Source organism: Diorhabda sublineata, chromosome 7, assembly GCF_026230105.1.
Source record: "Diorhabda sublineata isolate icDioSubl1.1 chromosome 7, icDioSubl1.1, whole genome shotgun sequence".
In the NCBI taxonomy this organism is placed as follows: domain Eukaryota; kingdom Metazoa; phylum Arthropoda; class Insecta; order Coleoptera; family Chrysomelidae; genus Diorhabda; species Diorhabda sublineata.
In genome coordinates this window covers 686,498-708,081 of record NC_079480.1, presented here as the reverse complement: position 1 = coordinate 708,081, position 21,584 = coordinate 686,498, and the positions used below count along the sequence as shown (strand labels likewise).

Genomic DNA, 21,584 nt, shown 5'->3' with positions numbered 1-21,584 from the left:
CATGGATGAAAACATTTAATCATCCATTCTATCCAAATGGGCAAATCCTACTCTGACAAACTCCATTAATTTGACAATTTTTATTGACGAAAACATTTAATCTTCAATTCTATCAAATTAGGGCAAGTTCCACTCTGGCAAAACCAATTAATTTGACTACTTATTTTTGGTCGAAAATATTAATTTTCAATTCCATTCAAATGGACAAGTCCTACCCTGACAAAGTCCATTAATTTGACAATATTTTAAGATAAAGATTTTTAATTTTTAATTGGACCTAAATGGGCGAATCCTACCTTGATAAAGTCAGTTTTTATAGACGAAAACATTTAATCCTCGATTCTATCCAAACTAGCAATTGTCTCGAGAATTTTCATAATCGAAAATATTTAATCTTTAATTCAATCCAAAGGTGCTAGTCCTATCCTAACAAAACCAATTAAAGTGACAATTTTTCGATTCTATTGGTTAGTACAATTTTGATATACAAAAACATATAATTTTTAATGCGACTCAAATGGGCAATTCTAATCCTGGCAAAGCCAATAAAATTTTTTGAATCTTTTATAGGTTAGTAATATTTTTATATACAAAAACTTCGATCTAAATGTGCAGGTTCGTCCCTGGCAATTGCCAAGTAAATTATCAATAATTATTTTGTTTAAAATTACCGAATATAAGATGATTTAAAAACATGAATGAACGATTCAATTCTAGATTAATTACCTTCATACAACTTTATATTTTTCCAAAAAAAAACAAACAATACCTGTTGGTTTTCTAGGTGAAATTAATTTAAAGGTGGGCAATTTTCGGTTCCAAACTATTGATTTTAAAACATCTATTTTATTGCAATGACATTTTCTGTCAATTCATCCATTGTCTTTCCGTTTGATACAGTTTTTTGGTACCTCGAAGTCGATGATGATGCTCCATGGATGTCAAAATATTTCGTATTTCTAGGTTATGTTCATGAATTTACTGTTAAATTTTCTTTTTAGATAGTTTTCAATACAAAATCTGAAAAAATTCACTTCTAAACCTTTATTCTGATTAGTTTTTTGTAACCATTTTTGGCCTGTTATATGGCAACAAGAACCACAGAAATATCAAATTAAGAAGAAACTAATTTAAAGTGTGAAATAAACAGAACATAACCTCAAAATGAGAAACTTCTCCCTATATATATCATTTCTGGTTCTATTATTAAAATAATTATTTGACGTATTAATTATATGGAATTTTCAAATACGTTAATCATATATATTCGTTATTATTGTAACGGGAATGAAATAGTTTCCACCTCTACATTTTTGTCGATTTAACGAACCACCTGTTTCCAACAATCCTTTTTGCATGTATGCTTAGTGGGTTGTCTAATACAACAACTTATAAATAAACGAATTGCAACAAGAAACCGTTGTTTTACCAATAGAAAAATGGAAAGCGATGACTACATTAAATAAAAACTCAAGGACTTTTCTATTTATACACACTTGTATGTGTTCAAATTAATATCGCGCTCTGGTAATAAAATGTTTCTCAAATACCAATGAGTTATAACGATTTAATCCAGGACAAGTACGTATTGTATTGAACATATTAATTCAACCCCACTCCCGGTAAACAAATGGCATGGTAAACACCATAGATCAACCACACTTTTTAGTTAGATAAGGAGTGCATAGCGTGATCAGTGCTTAATAATACGTTTAATTCAAAATTAATTACTTTCACAAAGTAATTGTATCGTTATGTTGTGTATAATTTTATTGCAGGAGAGCTAAAATGTTGTTTTTGATAATTTTGCTGATATTTTATCCTTTACTTAACGTTACCGGCATCAATGTGACTTACATTGTTCAAAAGAGTGAAAATGTTTTATATCCCAGTTGCATAGCTGAAGATTTAGAAAGATACGTCGGAATCGGTTGGGTATATCCAATTCCGAAAACATCGCGAGACTTACCTCATATCGGTAAGTGTATTTTTTTTTTTTCACTAGACGACTTATGTAATTTTTGGCAGGTTTTGTTATAACGGGGTCATTGCCCAATACGTAAACATTTCAAAAGTAATGTATTTATACTTTATGCAGGTACACGACACTAAATTGATTTATAAGAATACAGACATTTTCTAGTGAAGGTTAAACACACACTATTTAATTTTATTATCTAACAGATAAGAATTTCTTTATACAATTTAATAGATCACAAGAAATGTTGAGTTACGCTTTATGGGTACACGATTAGATACCAGATATAAACATTTCAACATTTAGATTAAATTTAGTTCAGATATTTTCAATCGGAAAGTTTTTTTTTCTCAAATAAATGGAATATTAAAAAAATTATTTGACTTTTAAATGTTTGTTTATTATTTTGAGTATATTTTCATGTGTTAACGACAAAATTTATTTTCGTTTCGGTTTGTTAAAATAAACTTCGTGTATATATATATGATCCGATTATTTCCTATTAATAGTTATTTGTCAATTATATTGTAAGTAGAGATGCAAAACATGTGTAATACATATACAAGGTGTTTTCAAAATATACACATATTTCAAATATTAAGACGTGAAAAATAAAAGTTGATAGATATTATAAAGTATCCAATTTTGTATAGATTTGGTTAAGTAGTTCATCCTCGTCTTTGTCAAAGAGTCCTTGTTATTTTTTGACATTTGACGTTTGATTACAGTCTTCTTTCTTGTTCGATGACAATTATTGTTATAGGTGAAAGACGTCATGGTACATTAATCATGTTTAGCTTTGTCCGCGGTCAAATTCACGCGTGAGCACTTTGGGGTGAAGTCATCGATTCGCGTACTACATTTTACTATCAAGTGAAGTAATGACGTGTAATTTGTGTTACGTCAGAAAGAGAAACTGACAGATTTGGTTAAGTAAACCGTCCTTTGTGAAAGAGTTCTTGGGTTGGTTGAAACTCAGTTTCTGACATTTGACAGTTTATAAGTATTATTATCTCTTTTATAGTAAATATAAAAAATATTGACTTTATTTATTATAACCTATAAAATGTGTATTTCCATCGCCCCAAAATATATTGCTTTAATAACAGTATCATCTATTTTGATCTACTATAAAATGAGTCATGCCTAATTTATGTTTACTCTTTATCTTCCCGCCCATTTCCTAATAACTTTAATTAACTATCTGAATAATGTTGTAATCTATTGAATAATACAAGGCGACTATCGTACATGATAGTTTATTATTTATAACTTGACTTATGATTTGGAATAATAGATTAAATTGTTTTTCAAATGATATAAATAGAAAACTAATTATATTAAGGAGTGTTTGTATTAGGAGAGTCTATATAAAGATCGATACATATATAATTTTAATTATAAATCAGTGTAATACATTTTACCGATGATTACCTCGTCTTCTGTAGAAATATGATCCATTGCACTCCTTCACCAGCAATAATACACATAAAACTATTTTTAAATAGAAACTGTTGATAAATTGTTTCGAAATTTCATTGGAATATACAATATTTGTTTGTAATATATTTTTACTTAACTATGCACATAACCTTGTTTTTTATTCATATTTTTTTAGAATCGAAATTTATACCCCCTATACAAAATGAGTATGATTGTAAATTTACAATGAATAGTACTTGTAATAAATTATGGTCCATAACGGATTGGCAAATTGATGTAAATTCAATTAGAACCAAAGAATTAGTTACCGATATTAGATGGGAAGGTAAGTATCTCTTCTACTTTTTTATCTTTCTTTTATATAGAAACTTGTAAGAAATATCTACACTATGACTTGACGCTTCTAGTAATAGGCCATATTTTCAAACATAAAGAAGATATTGAAAATTATTTAAGGTTATGATATAATTTTGTGTGTACAAAATTTCATAGTTATATATGAATGGTAAATAATCTGTTTATGTTTAGATTTGCCAACAATTTTTGTATCAAATGCTACAGAAGAATTCAAAGAACGGCTCGATTTGGCTGCCGTCTTTAAACAAGCATTTTCAGTTCGAACTGATGGTTTTATTGAAATATTTGTTTGTTCTGGAAAAAACCCTTACAATGAACCTTGTTATTATTTATTCATTGATTACCAAGATATTTATCTTAAACAATATGATGCTATACCAAAAAACGTGAGAGGTGATGTGAAAAATGGGGCTCTCGAACACACTAAGGTTAGAAATAAAAAATTGATTTTCTTTTACAATTATTTAATAACTTAATTAGATACGTATTTTGATGAAATAGGACAGCGAGTTCTTTTTATTAATAATAAAATCAGTTTTTTTAAAACAATAATTATAGATATGATACAAATATAAATTATTTTTAATGAGGAACTGCATTTTAAGTAAATTTCTGCTCGTAACTCGTATTTTTAGTTTAATTATGGATAGGTACAGTGGATTAATTTTTAACTACACCTAAAAATATGCACTTGTTAACAAAACAGATGTAATTACCACTTGAAAATTAAAATTTCCTGAAATCATTAATGAAACGCCACTTATCTATGTAGTTTAGTCAAAATGAGATATTTTTAGGCCTCCTCGAATATTTTATCACAAAACGAATGGAGAAATTTTATTATTAGTTCTAACGAATTAGGTCTGGTGCAGCTGATTGATGGGAACCTCAATAGAATTTTGATAGATCACAATTTTAGCAAACCATTGAATGCTATGTATATGTTTATGCGTAGTGCCAATTCCAGTTTGTGGAAAATTCATCAAAGTAAATATTATTAAAAAAATAATTGATGATAAATTATGTATAATGAAAAAAAATGTTTTTAGACAGTTTTATGTACACCACAACAACGCAGATTTCGAGATTGGGTCCTATATTGTCACTACCAAGTAAACAGTTGTGTGTTTCAATTTTGGTTAAAATTTGTCGACATTGTGAAATAATATTCTTTTATATGAATAAAACCAAAAAAATTTTGAAAGTAGTAGAACCAAATAAGGTAAGAAAATATTTATTTTATTAAATAAATTTAGTTGATATTAAACAACATACTTTAGTTTGTCTATTGACATCACTGTACATAAATAGTTGACTGCAATTCAATTTAAACCGTTACATTCGATATCAATGTTATTTGAGGTGAAAGAAGAACAAATAGAATGGAAAAATCAAAGAAAATAACCCAAAACGATAGTGGTCCATGCAGGTCTTCTAATTTTTCTTTCCATTCCTTAGTCTTATATTGATATCTAAATAAAGTGTTTGTGGAAACATAAACGGCATCAAATTATTAAAATTTTGATTAAACAATTCAACTTAGGTATAATTTAATGTTTAATTTTAGAAAGAAGATTGGGTCGAGATAAAACTGAAAGAAGAAAACATCCAAATGGATAAAGTAAATCTATTTGTCGAAACAAAATATTCTGATACCAAATCTAATGAAACCGGAGGTTTTTGGGCTATAGACAATGCGAGAGTTTGTAATGAAAATGGTAATATACTTTTTTCGCCTATTCGACAGAATTATCTTTAAACTAGAAATATTATTTTGAAGATTTTTCCACTATTTTGCATACTCATTACCTCAACAAGCAATAAGGATGAGGGTATATAACAGTTTGTTGTACTGAATATGTTCATTATTGCTTAATTTCACATATCGAAATGTTTGCCATATATTTTGCTTTCATTTTTCGATTCCCTTTCACAGAACTATTTTTTTGTGATACGTATATATACAGAAATAGGGCGAATGAGTGAAACCAAGACGGTGGTAAGTATTTAAGCAAAACCGAAGCTGGTCAAGTAAGGACAAAGCATAGATCAAAAATGGACTAAAGCAAAAGACTTGAAAAGGAAAACCAAGGTGTAAAAAGGAAGACTAAGAAGATACAAGGCAAACTAAAATAAAGAATAATACTGAGCAAGCAAGACAAAGCCCGAAGAAGCGAGACTAAAATAAAGGGAAATGCCGAGAAAGGAGGATTGAGATCAATACTGTAAAAGTAAGACTAGAACAAAACAATAATACTGAACCAATAAGATTGAAAAAGGAGGACTAAGACCAGCCGAAATCAAGAATAATACTGAAGAAGCAAGATTAAATCTGAAACTGTAGAAGACGAATTAGAGATTGAAAAGGAAGATCAAATCAAGAACAATGCAGAACAGGCAAGTCCAAAGCTATGATCAAAATAATAAGACCAAGCAGGCAAGATTAAAAGCAATAATAATACCGACAAGGAAGGACTAATATCAAGATCGCTCTATTCTAGAACTTGTTCTTGTTTTGCTCATTTCTACATAGGATTTTGTTGATTGATTCTGTAAAAATTTTTATTGCAGAAATAAAAGTAACGTTTTTGAAATTGAATAAAGCAATAGAAAATATAGCAGAAGATAATATAACTTGCCAGTTGATAGCGAATCCGAGCTGGAAACCAAAAAAAATTGTCTACCCCAAAATCGAAGGTAAAAACTATTGAGAATTCTTCATTATAGTCGATTTTTGTTACAATATTTTTAAGATTTTCCCGAAATATATCACACAAGTACCACTAATTCAATAAGACTGAAATGGGCCGACAAAGACGCCGATAATTCTATATCTTATTTCATTTTTTATCAGGTAACTTGATTCGTATGCAAAATGTTAATTAAAAGTAAAATATGATGATTTATTTCAGGGAAATGATATTTGTACAGGAGAACCGCACAATCTCGAAAGATTCCAATCTAACGGTTTCATTAGCACTAAATATAAAGATGTAACTTTGAGAAATTTAATACCTTATACAGTCTACAATGTAACGATATCGACAGTGTTACACGAGACTGATAAAAAGTTGTTTATACATACTTTAGAAACAGGTAAAGTGAATAATGTGTTATTAGATTAATTTATCACTTCTAATACAAGAAATAGGACATATTATCATTATAGAATCTATTTTTGGTTTTTATCACATTTTTTGTTATTTTTGTCACTATTTATATCTCCTTTTGTTAAACAATAATCAAGTATAATTGGAAGTATTTAATTACTCACTTTTTGATTTTATTTACTGTGATAGTGTCCGGATTGTTCTTAATTTCAAATAAAATATTTTTATTACGTTTAGTAACATTTTGAACAGTTTGTATTGAAAAAAATTGTTGCTTGATATGTCATACTTCACAATCAAATGTCAGTTTTATGTGTCAACGCAAGTGTTACCAATATATTTTTGTTGTGTTCCATGAGAAATAATCATAGAAATGTTATTTGTTTATCTCTATGGAATTAAAACATAGAATTCGTTCTGAAGGTTATGTTGTTGATGTCGCGTTTTCCGCTTTTAAATAGTTTTTTTTGCGAAATGCGAAAAAAGATTTTTCTTGTCAAATTGTAAGGTTAGTTGCCTAATGTATTTAATCGACTTGACAATTCATTAGATACCCCAATAGTTGAATCGCATTTAACTAAATGAACGGATCTTTTACAGTGCTGCCAACATACAAGTTTGATATTTCGCATAAAAATAATATAAGAAGAAGAAATATAACCAGATTTTGAACTTTGTACATTGTATTTTCTTTCGATTTTTCCTTGAAGAAGCTTTAGAAAATATAACGTTAATTAATTACACCTACCTACTTTTTTGATGTTTAAGGGGAACCAAATCTGGAAGAACTGCCGTCCAATATCCAACTTAGAGCTTCAGAAACTTCCATAAAAGTTATCTGGGAACCAGTAGATTGTCGTAAACAGTACGGTAGATTAGTATACACTCTAATTGTTGAGAATTCGAGTTTGAATTTTTCCAAACAGATTTCCATACAAACAGACACTAATTACGAAATAAAAGGTTTACAACCCAACACGCAGTACAACCTTATTATTTTAACAGCTAGAAATGGCAGGAATCTCTATAATAATATCAAAACTAGCAACTATACACTTCATTTTTCAACTAAAGCAGGAGGTAATTTGTTTTTTAGGTTATGTAATCGAGTTATAACCTAATTTTATATGTTCCAGTTGCTCCAGCGCCTGAAAATCTAGAATTATACTCCATCGGTACGGAATCAGCTTTTCTTCGATACGATTTACCGACTAATTCTAACGGTATAATCAAAGATGTACAAGTGAATAAATGCAACAGTCTTTCCTTTAAAAAATGTAAAGCCTCCATTAGTTTTGTGAAAAAATGTAGTTTGTGGCCTGAGAAGTACTGCGTGGAATCCAAACCGCTGACGCCCTTTCAACCTTATACGTTTAGGGTGAGCTTGAAGAATCTTAATACCCCCTCGTTCGGAAAGGAAGTAATCGTGAGGGGAAATGCCAGTGAAAGGGGTAAGTATAATATTTATCGTTAAAAAATGATTTTTTTTATAGCAAAAATCGATTTTAGTACCAGGAAAACCTACTAATATAACTTATAGAATAGTAGATTGTCATCCGATTAATGATTATTGTTATTTGAACGTTACATGGTTGCATCCGTACCATCAAAACGGGACCATAACAAGATTTGATGTTGTTTTGAATAGTACTGATGAAAAAAGTGGAATGTTTCATCGTGGGGTTTACAATATTGTTAATCAAACCTATTATTATGCCTACACATATCAGGTAAGTCTCAACGCAACCACCACCTTCTAAGTTTCCCTTATTCCACCACTGTTTTAACAAGTAATCGAAGTTTTTGTGTTTAGTTTTTTAATCTATCCAAAAAACCAAACAAATCAATGTTATAAATTACTTTGTTACTGTTTTGTTGGTATTTGTAATTTTAATTTATATAATTAGTGACATTTTTTAGATAAAAAACCTTCCCTATGGTAGTAACCACAATATATACATAAGATCCGGTAATACAATGTATGAAAGCGATTTTACTGAAAAATTCATTAAAATTGACGACCTAGGACATCATATCGATCAAATGCCAAAATTATTAGCCAAAGGAGAAAAATCTTTGATGTTTAAACCACCAAAATTGGATAGTAGATTAGAATATTACACTATGACAGTTGTCGTGCAAGATTATGACAAAAATACACCAATTGATGGTGATATATTGAAAAACAAAAGGATAACCAATAATCTTTGTAATAAGTTTGGACATACATGGATATCGCAAGTGATAAAGGTAAAATTTCATACAGTTTCTATGAACCTTGTCCTCGCGACGGTTCATATTGGCTTTTTATAACCTTCGGGGTTAATAACCACCAGCCTGGGCCTATTCTTGGGGTATACTATACAGCAATCACTCACTAGTGACTTTTTAGTATGTGTAACATCTGGTGAAAAGGATCTTTAGATAACCAGTCAAAAACACTTCACACTTTGTTCAATTAAACAGATTGTTTGTTTGTATAAATTCCTAAAGTAACTTTTAGATGTTACAACAATATTATGAACGTAATTTTGGTTTCTATTAATCTTCTGTTCAACTTAGTTCATTTTTTATGTTTTATACAACTTGAAACCGTAGAAAACCTGTGAAAATTAACATTTGCACGTTATAATTATAGTACTAAGTCTACTGAATGAAGTGTCTGTTAATCGGGAACAAAAATAAACAAATTTTCTATAATAGAGATCCAACATATAGTGTAGAAGACTTAAGTGTGTTTTTTTTAGGTTGATAATATCAGTAAGACTGACAACATAATTATAGGTAATTCTGAGAAAGAAAGACTAGAACCAAACACGAAATATTGTGTGACTTTTATTATAAATAATATGTATAAAGGTACCCAACACGATATTGTTTACTACGAAAAATTAAAAACTAGTAACTCTCAGATTATACAAAAAGAAAGTTCAGTACAAAGTTCTTTCAATCATCTTTATTTGCTGTTTATTATTCTTCTAATCGTGCCGATAGGATTTTTAGTTTACAGGTGAGTAACCACTTTTGTGGACATATAATACATCACTCAATATCCATTTATCTCCATACCATTTGTGGGATTTGAATGTGGTCACAACAGAGACAATCAATAGCAAATGCTGAATAAAGTTGTTGGATCATTTGAATGCAAAATCAAGGAAAACCGATTCACAAGTCAATGACAACCATGGTTAAATTGAATGAATAGCTACGTTATCCACCGTATAATCCAGATCTAGTCCCCAGTGACTACTGGCTATTAGCTGATCCCAAAAAAATGTTCACAGATAATAAATTCAGTTCAAATTAAAAATCAATTGCTGAAACTGAAGTCTATTTTGAGACAAAAAACAAATCTATCTACAAGCAGGGCATCGAGAAGTTAGAGAAGCGTTGGATAATTGTATTGTTCCCGAAAGAGATTGAATTGAAGAATAAAATCGATTTTTAGCAAAAAAAATATGTTTTTCTTAGTTAATCACAAGACATATTGAGTGATGTGATATATTTCTACGATTTCAACTATTTTACTTATTTTCGATATATTTTTTGTCTTTATTTATCAATATATACCATAAAAGAACTAGAATTTGTACTAAATTGGAATGTTTAAAAGTTTGTAATAAAACTATCACCTGTAGCTTTTTAACTAGTCCCTGTAACATCACTTAGTACTATTTTTACTTATCACTCACGATTCAAAATAATGTCATACTTTTGCAGTTTGTTAATTATTTAAATAATTCAGGATACTTTTTGTTTATTGTTATAATTTTCTTAGGTTATGTTTGTGTTTCAATTGAACTACATTCTTCTTTTTTTTAATAATTCGATCTATTCAGTTAAAAGTATTTTATTTCTTTGTTCCCTGATTACATTGTCGTTTGTCAATCTCATTTTATTGTTCTGAGCACTTTACTTTAACCTGTAAATTATTATATATGCCAAAAAGTAACCTTGTACAAAAATGATGGATTTCGCTCGGATTTGATTGATTATTAAAAAATTTCAAAATAATTAAATTAATACTGACGAAAATTCAATGATTGCGGCTATGTCGATTTCATAGAAGAATAAATATAATTTGTGTATATTATGGTATGTATAGTTTGGTCATTTTTTAACAGTTTTACCATGATGAACACCCTGAGTGATGTTTTTTCCAGTACTATGTGGAGAGGAGAGGGATTTAGAATCACTTCTAGTGCGTCTGCTGGGCATAATTTCATGGCACAAATGTAAACCAATCTTTGTATCTTTATGATATTATTTCTCATGATAATCAAACTAGTTTTAGTATATTCATAGTAGGAACTTTAGGTTACATTCCCAATTCCTCCTTGCGATGTTTCTGCACACTTTTGTGGTTTTAGTGATTATTTCTTTTTCGTGTTTGTTCCAGAAAAGTTTAATCGTGTGAGCCCCATATATTTCCCTTCTGTTTTCCACTTAATGGCTTGCTCGTCTTGAACTTGAGTTTTTTCTTCTTAGTAAAGGTAATTAGAAACTTATTCAGGTTAACATTAGGTCTATATCTCATCTTCTTATGTAGTTGAGTCCTCTATGAACTATGTTATGTATTCTCAAAGCTCCTTTCGTGTCTATTGCTCTTTTGATAGTCTCATGTGGAGTATTGTCAGACTTTCAGTTGTCAATATAAGAGCTGTTCTTATGTAATCGGTTTTTAATCGCTACAAAGTCCATTTGTCATCTATTTTTTGTTTTTTTTTTTTAATGAAACCTTTCGGTACCATAGATATTATTGCTTTTTATGGTGGCAACTAAGTTTTCTTCATTTTCACATGGCGAAAGCAAACTTCTCATTTTGGCATAATCTTGTATAGTTCTACAGGGTGAAATTTATCACTTTCCTTTTATTTATATATAATTTAGTTTTGTTGAATCGTTTTGTAGGTATTTCAGAAAGAAGAGATACATAAAAACTCCTATGATGACTTCTACGGAACACAACTATGAAACTTTACCTTGCGAAGAAATTAGACTCAAGGAATCAGAAACGAATGGGTTAACGGAACGTGGTTCAAATAAAACGTACGGAAACCATATCTAATAATGAAAAAAGTATATTAACCCCTTTGTTATTTTTTTGTTCTCGAATTAATTTTACACACTTGTGACTAAAGCATTCAGCTAATCGACTACTGACAATAATCGTTCCTAAAATATTTTTTTAAAAGAATCAGTGGATCTAAATTTTTAAAATAATGTGTCTTCCAATATACAGGGTGAACATATAGAGTTTTTACACTAATATACACTCAAACCAAAAAAAAATTGTTCTTGTTCTATGTCTTGCATCAAATGTTGATTTTCTATTCAATTATTTTCAATGATAAGACACAGTTTCCTGTAAATGTTGAATTGTGCTTCTGAAGTACTTATATCTGACTGTGATATAAAACACAAAGAAAGTTTAATTAGAAATTTCAAATCCACCATTTTTATTGTGCTTCATAGACGTATATTGAATCAAAACTTTATTTGTAGAAGTTTTTTTTTTAGAAATTATGTAATTTTAAATACACATAGTACATAAATTGCAGCTATTTTGAATAAAATTTCGACTATATAACGTTTTAATTATTCTTTTTAATCTTTTTCTTGGGGTAACCTGAACAAAAATGTCTGAATAGTAAAATCGGTAAGTTGAAATAATCGATGATACAGAACACAAATTAACCCAAAAATCAATTTATCTCGTCTTAGAATGTCATTTCTTCTTTTTTAAGGTACAAAGTTCGAACTTCTACTTTGGTTAAACCAAGTTTGATCCTGTTACATTAATTTATATGATATGCCACTGTAATACCTGACATAATTTTACTATTTTTTATCATTTATCATAGTTTTTTATATGTATCTTCTATTTAAACAAAAAAAATCAATTCTTGCTAGCTATAAAAGGCCATTTCTTCTTTTTTAAAGTAAAATGTTCCATGTCATACATTGGTTGTCTCTGTAACTGCATTTCTTCTTTCTTACTTTTGTTAAACCCAATTTGATCCCTATTGTGCTATTTTTCTAATTTTTTATCACAATTCTTTACATAACCTCTAAAATATTTGAAAAATTAATCATCGCAATTGAAAAACGTAACACTTTGAGAAACCGATCAGACGCTTTGACTTGAGCAAACTGTAAGGGTTTAAACTACGCTCGTGTTTCATTTTTCTTCTTGCACCAGCAGCACTCCGGATCGTCCGTGGTGCTCAGGGTGTGGAGATTTTGTCTTAGATGACCGTGTCTGATGTTAAGTTCGGTTACTTATCTGATTTCGCGCTTATTAGATTAGAGCAGTTGTTTGGTGTGAGATGCAACACTTTTAGCTACACCAACGATGGGTTCTGTGCTAATATGTGATTTTGCGAGTGATTCCACCTCATCGTTACCTTTGACTGGGCACCCAAACAAAATTATCCATTATAATAGCAGTTAGAAGAAAACCAACTATTCCGTAGTACCATTCTTTCAATCAATATGATCAGAATTTTATCACAATAGATCGTAATATTTTCTTATGATCTAATTTTACAATAGAAAACCTTAATAATTTGACTGGATAAAATCTAATGCTCTTATTGGTGTATTCCATATCAATATATGATACCTTAAGCAATGTACTACTCAAAACGAAATAAAAAATGGGTTTTTTGTGAAAAAAATGTCTATATACGAATAGAAACTACATTTATTATTACGTACGATTAAACCAAAATAAATACAAAACTAATTTATCAACTTTTCCATATGCTTATACAAATAATATTAAATTAATGCTATATTTGTTCAAATTGCTTGAACACAAGTACTTTCCGTGATTTATTTTAATGCAAAGAACGTTTTAAATATATAAAAATGCAAATTACACTCTAATACTTAATGCAGTACATTTCAGCTTATCAAAAAAATCAAATTTCAATTGTGATTGTATATACTTATATTTAAAAAAAATGCACAAAAAACTTTTCAGAAAATATTGCAGTTGCATCATTTATTTTTGTTATAGTAAATCTGCGTCAAAAAAAAATTGTATAAATCATAAAATGTTGAATAGATTTACCTCCATTTTGACATTTAAACTATCCTACGTTATTTATATCCGAATAATCAGCCCCACAAGTCTTCAGATCTTCCGAATTTATATATTATCGAAGCTATAAATATCAAAGCGTTTTGAAGAAAAAGGGCAACACCAGACCAACGTTTACCTAAAATAAATGATATATAATAATAAAAAAATAAATTTGAATAATTTAAATAAATCACTAACCATCTACCATGAAATCAGCAAACAATATCCAACAAGATGCTATTACGGCAGCGAAACCCATTACAAAACCTAAAAATAGCCAAATTCTTGTACCTCTTGTACCTAAACACCCTCCCTCATATACATCGCCTCTCATCTGGAAAATTAGAATTGTGCGTAATCTATAATTAAGGTATATAAATAAATATAACATACCTGAGCGTTGGATACCGAGTTTACCATAAGTAAGGATATGGTTCCTACAACTCCACACATATGATAACCGGCTAAAATATTTTTGTGTACGCTAGCTGCGTCTATGATACACCACCAGCCAGCGAAAAACTACAACGAGAAATTAACCCCATAATAAATATGAATCATACTTTTTGAGTTGGTGCCTTACCAATAATCCAGCTAACATAGAAACGATGGCGTTTCTTTTATCTCCTCCTTCAAACCAAACGCATGGAGGTAAATTTAGATTTTCGCAACAATCTCCTAAAGCCATTTTCTGTTGATTATTCTAATTTTCTTTTATTAAGTAAACAACACTTTCATTCTATCACATAAAAATATGACATTTAGAAAAACAAATGTCAATTTTAATTAATTTTGGACTTTTACTATATAAACCACGTAATGAAACTTATAACGAAAAGAAGAAAACTGTCCAGTGACAATTTTGACAGCAAGGAGTTCCTGTAGAATCTCGTGTTGATTTATATCGATTTAACTTCAAAAAATTAAAATGTTTGGGGGAGGAAGAGCGCCTATTCTAGTTTTAAGTAAGAATTATATGAATTTTCAGTTTTACTTGGATAATTAACTTGTTATTGTGATGTTTTAGGTCAAAATACTAAACGAGAATCCGGCCGAAAAGTTCAGTTGGAGAACATCAATGCCGGGAAGGTAAGATAAAACACGTGCTAAAAATTTATTAGCTATTTTACTGTGAATACTGAGTTTTTTAGCAAATCGCCGATGTTATAAGAACATGTTTGGGTCCCCAAGCAATGTTGAAAATGTTAATGGACCCCATGGGAGGTATTGTGATGACCAATGATGGAAATGCTATTCTACGAGAAATCACAGTACAACATCCTGCTGCCAAAAGTATGATAGAAATTGCAAGAACACAAGACGAAGAGGTATAATAAATTGAAATAGAAAATAAAAATATTTTTATAATTAATAATCTCTCCTTTCTTAGGTAGGTGATGGTACTACTTCCGTAATTGTCTTGGCTGGTGAAATGTTAGCTGCTGCCGAACAATTTTTGGAACAACAAATACATCCTACTGTTATTATTCGTCAGTACAGACAAGCACTTGAGGATATGGTTCAATTATTAGAAGGACCTTTGAGTGTTCCCATTGATAGAAACGATAAAAATGCCTTGGCAAAAGTGGTAAGTTGATTCAAATTTATCAAAATCTATTTGAGGTCAAGTAGAATTGGTTTTCTAATTAGTATATTTTTATGTATCGAGTTTGTTTGGGTTTACTAGTAGTGATTTTACATTTCCTGTTGTAAGTTAATCCTAAAATTTATTTTCTTTGTGGGTTTTTGCTGTCTGTTTTTGGAAACTGGACAAAATGAGTATAATTAGGGAAATAAAGCACAAAATTTAGGAATTTCCGAGCAGTAAGATAGCTTAAGACGTAACGAGATGAATTTGACTTGAGAAGCCTCAGGAAAAGGGCAAAACCTAGAAAATTTTGAATAGTGAGGCGGATCATGATGCGACAAATTGCATTTGATTGGGGAGAATCTCAGGAAATTGGTAAAACCTAGGGTTTTCTGAGCATTAAGAAGGATCAGAATGCAACAAAATGTATTCAATTTGGGAAAACCCCATGAAAAGTGCAAAACCTAGGAGTTTCTGATCAGTGAGTTTGATTAAAATGGAACAAAGTGCATTCATTTCGGGATAAAACCTAGAAATCTCTGAACAGTGAGACAGATTGAGGTGCAATAAAGTGAATTCGATGTTAGAAGCCTCAGGGGAAGGGAAAACCTAGTAACTTCTGAGAAGTAAGACAAATCTGAATCTAACAAGGTGAACTAGATTTAATAAGCTTCAAGAAAGGGGGAAAAACTAGGAATTTCTGAACAATATGACGTACTAAGATGCAACAAAGTGCATTTGATTTAGGAGAGCATCAGAAAAAGGGAAAACATAGTAACTTCTGAGCAATAGTACAGATTAGGATCTAACAAGGTGAGTTCGATTGAAGAAGCCTCAAGAAGAGAGCAAAGTCTAGGAATTTCTGAGCAATAAGTTGGTTCAAGATGTAACAAAGTACATTTGATTCAAGAGAAAGTGAAACAAATTGTTTGTGGAACAAATTAAAAATTGGTGATTAGTGATAAGTAATATGTGAAACAAATTGCTAGTTCCATAGAGAATTGGAAGTAAAATCCTGGAAAGAAGGAAGTGGAAAGTTCAAAATAATAGTGTGGGGATGTGCATATTGCAATATACATTAAAAAAGGGATGTGCAGTTTTGTTTCTAGATGTTCTGTGACGTTTGTATCTGCTCCGGTCAATTTTCCTTTATAAATTACGTTTTGGGTTATTTAATATCAACAATTTTAGGTAAATGGCTGCATTGGTACCAAGTTTTTGAGTAAATGGTCCGATTTAGCAGTAAATATTGCGCTGGATGCAGTAAACACAGTATTACTAGAGGAGAACGGTAGAACGGAAGTTGACATTAAAAGATATGCTAAAGTTGAAAAAATTCCCGGTGGATCAATTGAAGATTCTAAAATTTTGAAAGGCGTCATGCTTAATAAAGACGTAACTCATCCAAAAATGAAAAGATACATTCAGAACCCGAGAATTATCCTTTTGGATTGTGCTTTGGAATATAAAAAAGGAGAATCTCAAACTAACGTTGAAATAACCGCCCAAACGGTAAGTACCTAAATTTAATATTAAAAATATGTCGATTTAATGTCGAATTGTTTTAGGATTTCACTAAATTATTAGAACTCGAAGAGGAACACGTGAAACGTCAATGCGATGAATTAATTGCCCATAAACCGGACGTGGTATTTACAGAAAAAGGAATTTCCGATTTAGCTCAACACTATTTATTAAAAGCCGGAATATCCGCCATTCGACGTGTCAGAAAATCAGACAATAATAGAATAGCGAGAGCATGCGGCGCCACAATAGTCAACAGAACTGAAGAACTACAAGAAAGCGATATTGGAACCGGAGCAGGTCTATTCGAAATCAAAAAAATAGGAGATGAATATTTTTGTTTCGTCGTTGAATGCAAAAACCCAAAGGTGATTTTTGTTAGTACATACATTGTATATAAATAAAAAATTTGGTTATTTTTAGGCCTGTACGATCCTTCTAAGAGGAGCTAGTAAAGATATCCTGAACGAAACCGAAAGAAACCTCCAAGACGCCTTACAAGTCGCTAGGAACATCGTTTTATCTCCTCGTTTAGTACCAGGAGGTGGAGCTATAGAAATGGCCGTAGCGCAACGTCTCCTGCAAAAAGCAACTCACGGACCTTACAGAGCACTTGCACATGCTTTAGGTGAGTTATTATTCTATAATTCTATGATTTATATAGAGAAAATTAATGGGGTTTCAGAAATTGTTCCTAGAACTCTAGCTCAAAATTGTGGAGCTAACACGATCAGAACATTGACTGCTTTAAGAGCTAAACATGCAAATCATACGGATGCTAACAAACCTTGTACTTGGGGCATAGATGGAGAAACCGGGGAATTGATAGAAATGGATAAAAAGGAATTGTGGGAACCATTAGCCGTGAGTTTGATGAATTATCTGTTTGGAAATGTATTTATTCAATTATTTTTGTATAGGTGAAACTCCAAACGTATAAAACTGCTATTGAAACTGCGATACTTTTGTTGCGCATTGATGATATCGTATCCGGATCAAAGAAAAATAGTGGAAAGGAGCCCCCGACGCCCAGTCAGGTGCAGCAGCAAGAAGCTAAGGAAACCGAATAATAAGTTTCCGTGTTTTTATTTTCTTTAATTAATTAATTTAATTTTTTTTGTTTGTAACACAAGCACCAGTAAGATGAGGCTTGCGACGTTTCATTTCCGCTAATAATAAACTTTTTTGCAATTATTTTGTCGTTTTTTTTCTGTCTTGATGACTGGAAGAGGAACGTAGAGGAGTACTTTCGTTCCCAAGTCATGAATTTACCTTCTCGAAGAGCCGATTGGGCCTTGACGTTCGTGAGAGGACCCAACGGCAGCCGGTGCAAAGGACGGATCGTTTCCATGGGTTTAATTCAAGGCAAAAGAGACCTAACGAAGTTCCAAGGGTTCTGCAACGGCAGAGACTGTTATAAATCCATCTTTTCCCCCAGAAGGTTCTGAGCAAAAATTTCGAAATTCTGGTCAGTACTTTCGACAATACCAGGTCCAACCGCAGCAAAAAGAGCAGAGCTACCAAACTGGGGTTGCAGGTGAAGCCAAAAAACCCCAGTTTTACACCCCCCGAACAATGAATTAGCCACAAAAGTTGTAAAATGCACCTACAGGATACGTGAAATCGAATTTGCAGCTGGTAGCTAGACGAACCGGCCTCATGAAGAAACAGCTGATGGATTTCATAGACGCGGTAGTTAGGGCCATCAAGTGATCTCTATTACTACTTACTACTGAACAAATTTACTTGAAATAATGATCCGAAGACAAGTTTGTTGACATCCATTATTAACAAAATGAGGTTAGAAAATCGTTGAACCACAAACTACTAAATAAACGAACTAATAATCTTGAAGTCCGTGTTCAAATCAGCACTAATAGAAAGTGTTCTTATATTTCAAAATATAACAATATGGACATTATTTGTTTAAAAATTACTTACATTTAGACATTTCGATGTTGTGAAAGTTTCAAAAAAGATATTCCGATAACTCTGAATTATTACCTATCGAAATAGTCACTCCAAGTAATAAAGTTGTCTATGGTTCTACGTCAGTCTCCCCAGTAAAACATGGCGTCCGATTCATGACGTTATTACCATAGTCAAAATTAGTCATTCAAAATACTTATATTTAAATCATGAAAAAATATGAAATCAAATGTCTTTTTTCCAATTTGAAATAAAATACATAACCCTATATAACATTTTATATTTCTAATAAATATTTATAATTCAGAAAATATACAGCAAACGAATTTTTATTCGAAATTGTACACAAAATCTAATATTAAACTGATAATTTTGATGTTTTGGCAACGCTGTAAAGCATTTAAAGTACTGATTGTTTCATTTCTTGCCAACATATCGACAATTCATAAGAACACGCGAAAAAATTGCATCTACAATAAAATATAAAAATTTATCCAGTTTAGCTGCCGCTTTTTGTCTTCTCATTCACGCCTGATATCAAATCTACTTCACCAGATAATGAGTGTACAACAAATCAAGCGAGTTGTGTGGGCAATGATAAACCAAAGGTCTTTCCCACAGGACCGGACTCACTCTTAGTGTTGATCGAAATATATTAAGTACATTTATATAAAACATGTTCTATTTTATTTAGAATTCTTTCAATTGAAATCTTGTTAATATTATAATTAAATTAACAGTATGCTTTCAACTCGAAAATCCTTTGAATTTACCGCTGTTTTGATAAAGTATTCGTTTATTTGACGTAATTATCTCGAGAAAATTGTTATCTCAGTTATATTAATAAAATAGTATAATATTTAATTACGTCAATATGATATTTATCTATTAAGTATATACATTAAAATGACATGTCAAAAGTGATTATTAAATATTGAATCATTATTTAAACTCAAATTATATAAAAACGATTTATTTATTTTTTGTTGTGATATAAACAGGGCCTTAACTGTATTTCAGGTTTTATAGTCTGTAATAATACTCCCAAGGCTTTTGAAGTTATGGATTCGTTCAAAATGGCGTCCATCAAGTTCTAGGATAATGAAATCGCGAATATAATGAATTATAACTTCCATTTATTTTGATACTACCTTAAATATTAAATCGGAGTATTGTTTGAAGTGTTCCAAGCCAATATTTACCTTTGTATCATCTCTGATTTAAAAATGCCACTCCAAGTTACATTTTAAATTATTTGTGATAGGATAAAATTTTTCATTAATCGCACCGATGATCAAATCAAAATTTAAAAAAAAAATGTATATATTTATAAAAGTAATGAGCCGGTCCTGTACTGTATTTCATTTCTTTGTATAGCCTCGCCCATGTCCATACTCTTTTACACACATACTAAGAACAAGGACGACGGTAGGGTGATTCCGAAACAACTGAAAACCTGTTACATAAAACAAGGACGATGAGGAGAATCCGCTTCGAAAAGAGAGACAGGAAATTCCGCAACGTTAGAAAAAGATCGACGAGCTACATCGGTGATCCCTAGGCTTTTCCAAGAACTCACATCGACGCTTACGTATTTTTCGGCAGTTTACTAAAAATAGATTATGACCCCATCCATAAACAAATCAAATATTGCCCGCTATTACCCTGGTTTTATAAATATTTATGAGGTTAGTAAGTTAATCAATTGAATTGATACGGTTTTATATCGATGACTGTTAGGAATTGCTATCAAATTGTTTTTTATATATATATATATATATATATAAATAGACTTTGAACAAACTCGTAGCTATCGCACATTTGGCAAAAAAATAAATAAGGAAAGCGATACGTATTAGAAAGAACGAACCGTATGTGCTGATGTTAAGGTGAATCCAAGCGCAGACAAAGACAGCTGCTGGCTAGTGCTTAAACAGGTTTGAAAGTTTTCGAAGAAAGAGGTAGAATAACAAATGTCTTGACGTTTGGGAGCGGCATGGGAAGGGAGAGGGGGGAGTAGTATTCCAGAATGAAACTGACGAATTTAAGCCAACCACACACGACAAATATTACACTAGTTTAAAAAATTAAATATTTTGTTTTTTAAATACGTTAGTTTTGATTTTTATCAATATATTAATCAATAACAGACGTATTTTACTGTGTTGAGATTAATATACAAATTTTTCGCATTTTCAGCTCAAATAGAAGTTGTCTAAATAATTTTATATACGTGGAGAATATAAAAAAATACGTATTTTGATTATTTTTGGACAAAAATGAAAAGTATAAGACTCTCAATTATGTATTTTCCATCTTACCATTAAACAAAAGGTAGGTATATTAATAATTTGTAAAAACTGTTTAAATTGTGAGATTCAATTATTTTTTTTTTTCGAATTCCTTTCGAATTAATTCGTTGTTGTATGTACGATCTCAAAGCATCTTCGAAACAACAATTTTAAGTAATTTTTCGAAACCAAATCCGCGAATTTGTGTTTTTTTGGATTCTTTATAGACTCGAAAATAATTTAAAAAATAAAAAAATGGAGGAAAATAAAA

At 30.7% G+C, this 21,584-nt stretch overlaps 3 protein-coding genes and 1 long non-coding RNA gene across 4 annotated transcripts; 2 read left to right on the top strand and 2 right to left on the bottom strand.

The window, feature by feature from the left end:
- The first annotated feature begins 1,393 nt into the window (after nucleotides 1–1,393).
- Nucleotides 1,394–12,508, top strand: LOC130446528 (uncharacterized). Its single transcript, XM_056782842.1, has 16 exons — nucleotides 1,394–1,581; nucleotides 1,779–1,978; nucleotides 3,597–3,746; nucleotides 3,950–4,206; nucleotides 4,576–4,765; nucleotides 4,828–5,000; nucleotides 5,346–5,496; nucleotides 6,350–6,475; nucleotides 6,532–6,632; nucleotides 6,691–6,874; nucleotides 7,657–7,968; nucleotides 8,025–8,339; nucleotides 8,398–8,618; nucleotides 8,809–9,138; nucleotides 9,636–9,898; nucleotides 11,803–12,508. The coding sequence occupies exons 1-16, from the start codon at nucleotides 1,553–1,555 to the stop codon at nucleotides 11,957–11,959; spliced, it is 3,159 nt and encodes a 1,052-aa protein (XP_056638820.1). The 5' UTR covers nucleotides 1,394–1,552; the 3' UTR covers nucleotides 11,960–12,508.
- Nucleotides 4,226–7,391, bottom strand: LOC130446529 (uncharacterized). Its single transcript, XR_008910160.1, has 2 exons — nucleotides 7,053–7,391; nucleotides 4,226–4,455 (listed from the first exon to the last, which is right to left on the bottom strand). It is a non-coding gene; the product is annotated as an uncharacterized LOC130446529 (long non-coding RNA).
- Nucleotides 12,509–13,579: 1,071 nt separating the features above from the next.
- LOC130446942 (transmembrane protein 50A) lies at nucleotides 13,580–14,759 on the bottom strand. Its single transcript, XM_056783494.1, has 4 exons — nucleotides 14,565–14,759; nucleotides 14,375–14,503; nucleotides 14,180–14,315; nucleotides 13,580–14,117 (listed from the first exon to the last, which is right to left on the bottom strand). Exons 1-4 carry the CDS (start codon nucleotides 14,667–14,669, stop codon nucleotides 14,017–14,019), a joined length of 471 nt encoding a protein of 156 aa, XP_056639472.1. The 5' UTR covers nucleotides 14,670–14,759; the 3' UTR covers nucleotides 13,580–14,016.
- On the top strand, nucleotides 14,738–18,288 carry LOC130446941 (T-complex protein 1 subunit gamma). Its single transcript, XM_056783493.1, has 9 exons — nucleotides 14,738–14,946; nucleotides 15,009–15,070; nucleotides 15,133–15,309; nucleotides 15,372–15,569; nucleotides 16,761–17,081; nucleotides 17,138–17,461; nucleotides 17,517–17,721; nucleotides 17,779–17,957; nucleotides 18,014–18,288. The coding sequence occupies exons 1-9, from the start codon at nucleotides 14,910–14,912 to the stop codon at nucleotides 18,161–18,163; spliced, it is 1,653 nt and encodes a 550-aa protein (XP_056639471.1). The 5' UTR covers nucleotides 14,738–14,909; the 3' UTR covers nucleotides 18,164–18,288.
- Nucleotides 18,289–21,584: the final 3,296 nt, after the last annotated feature.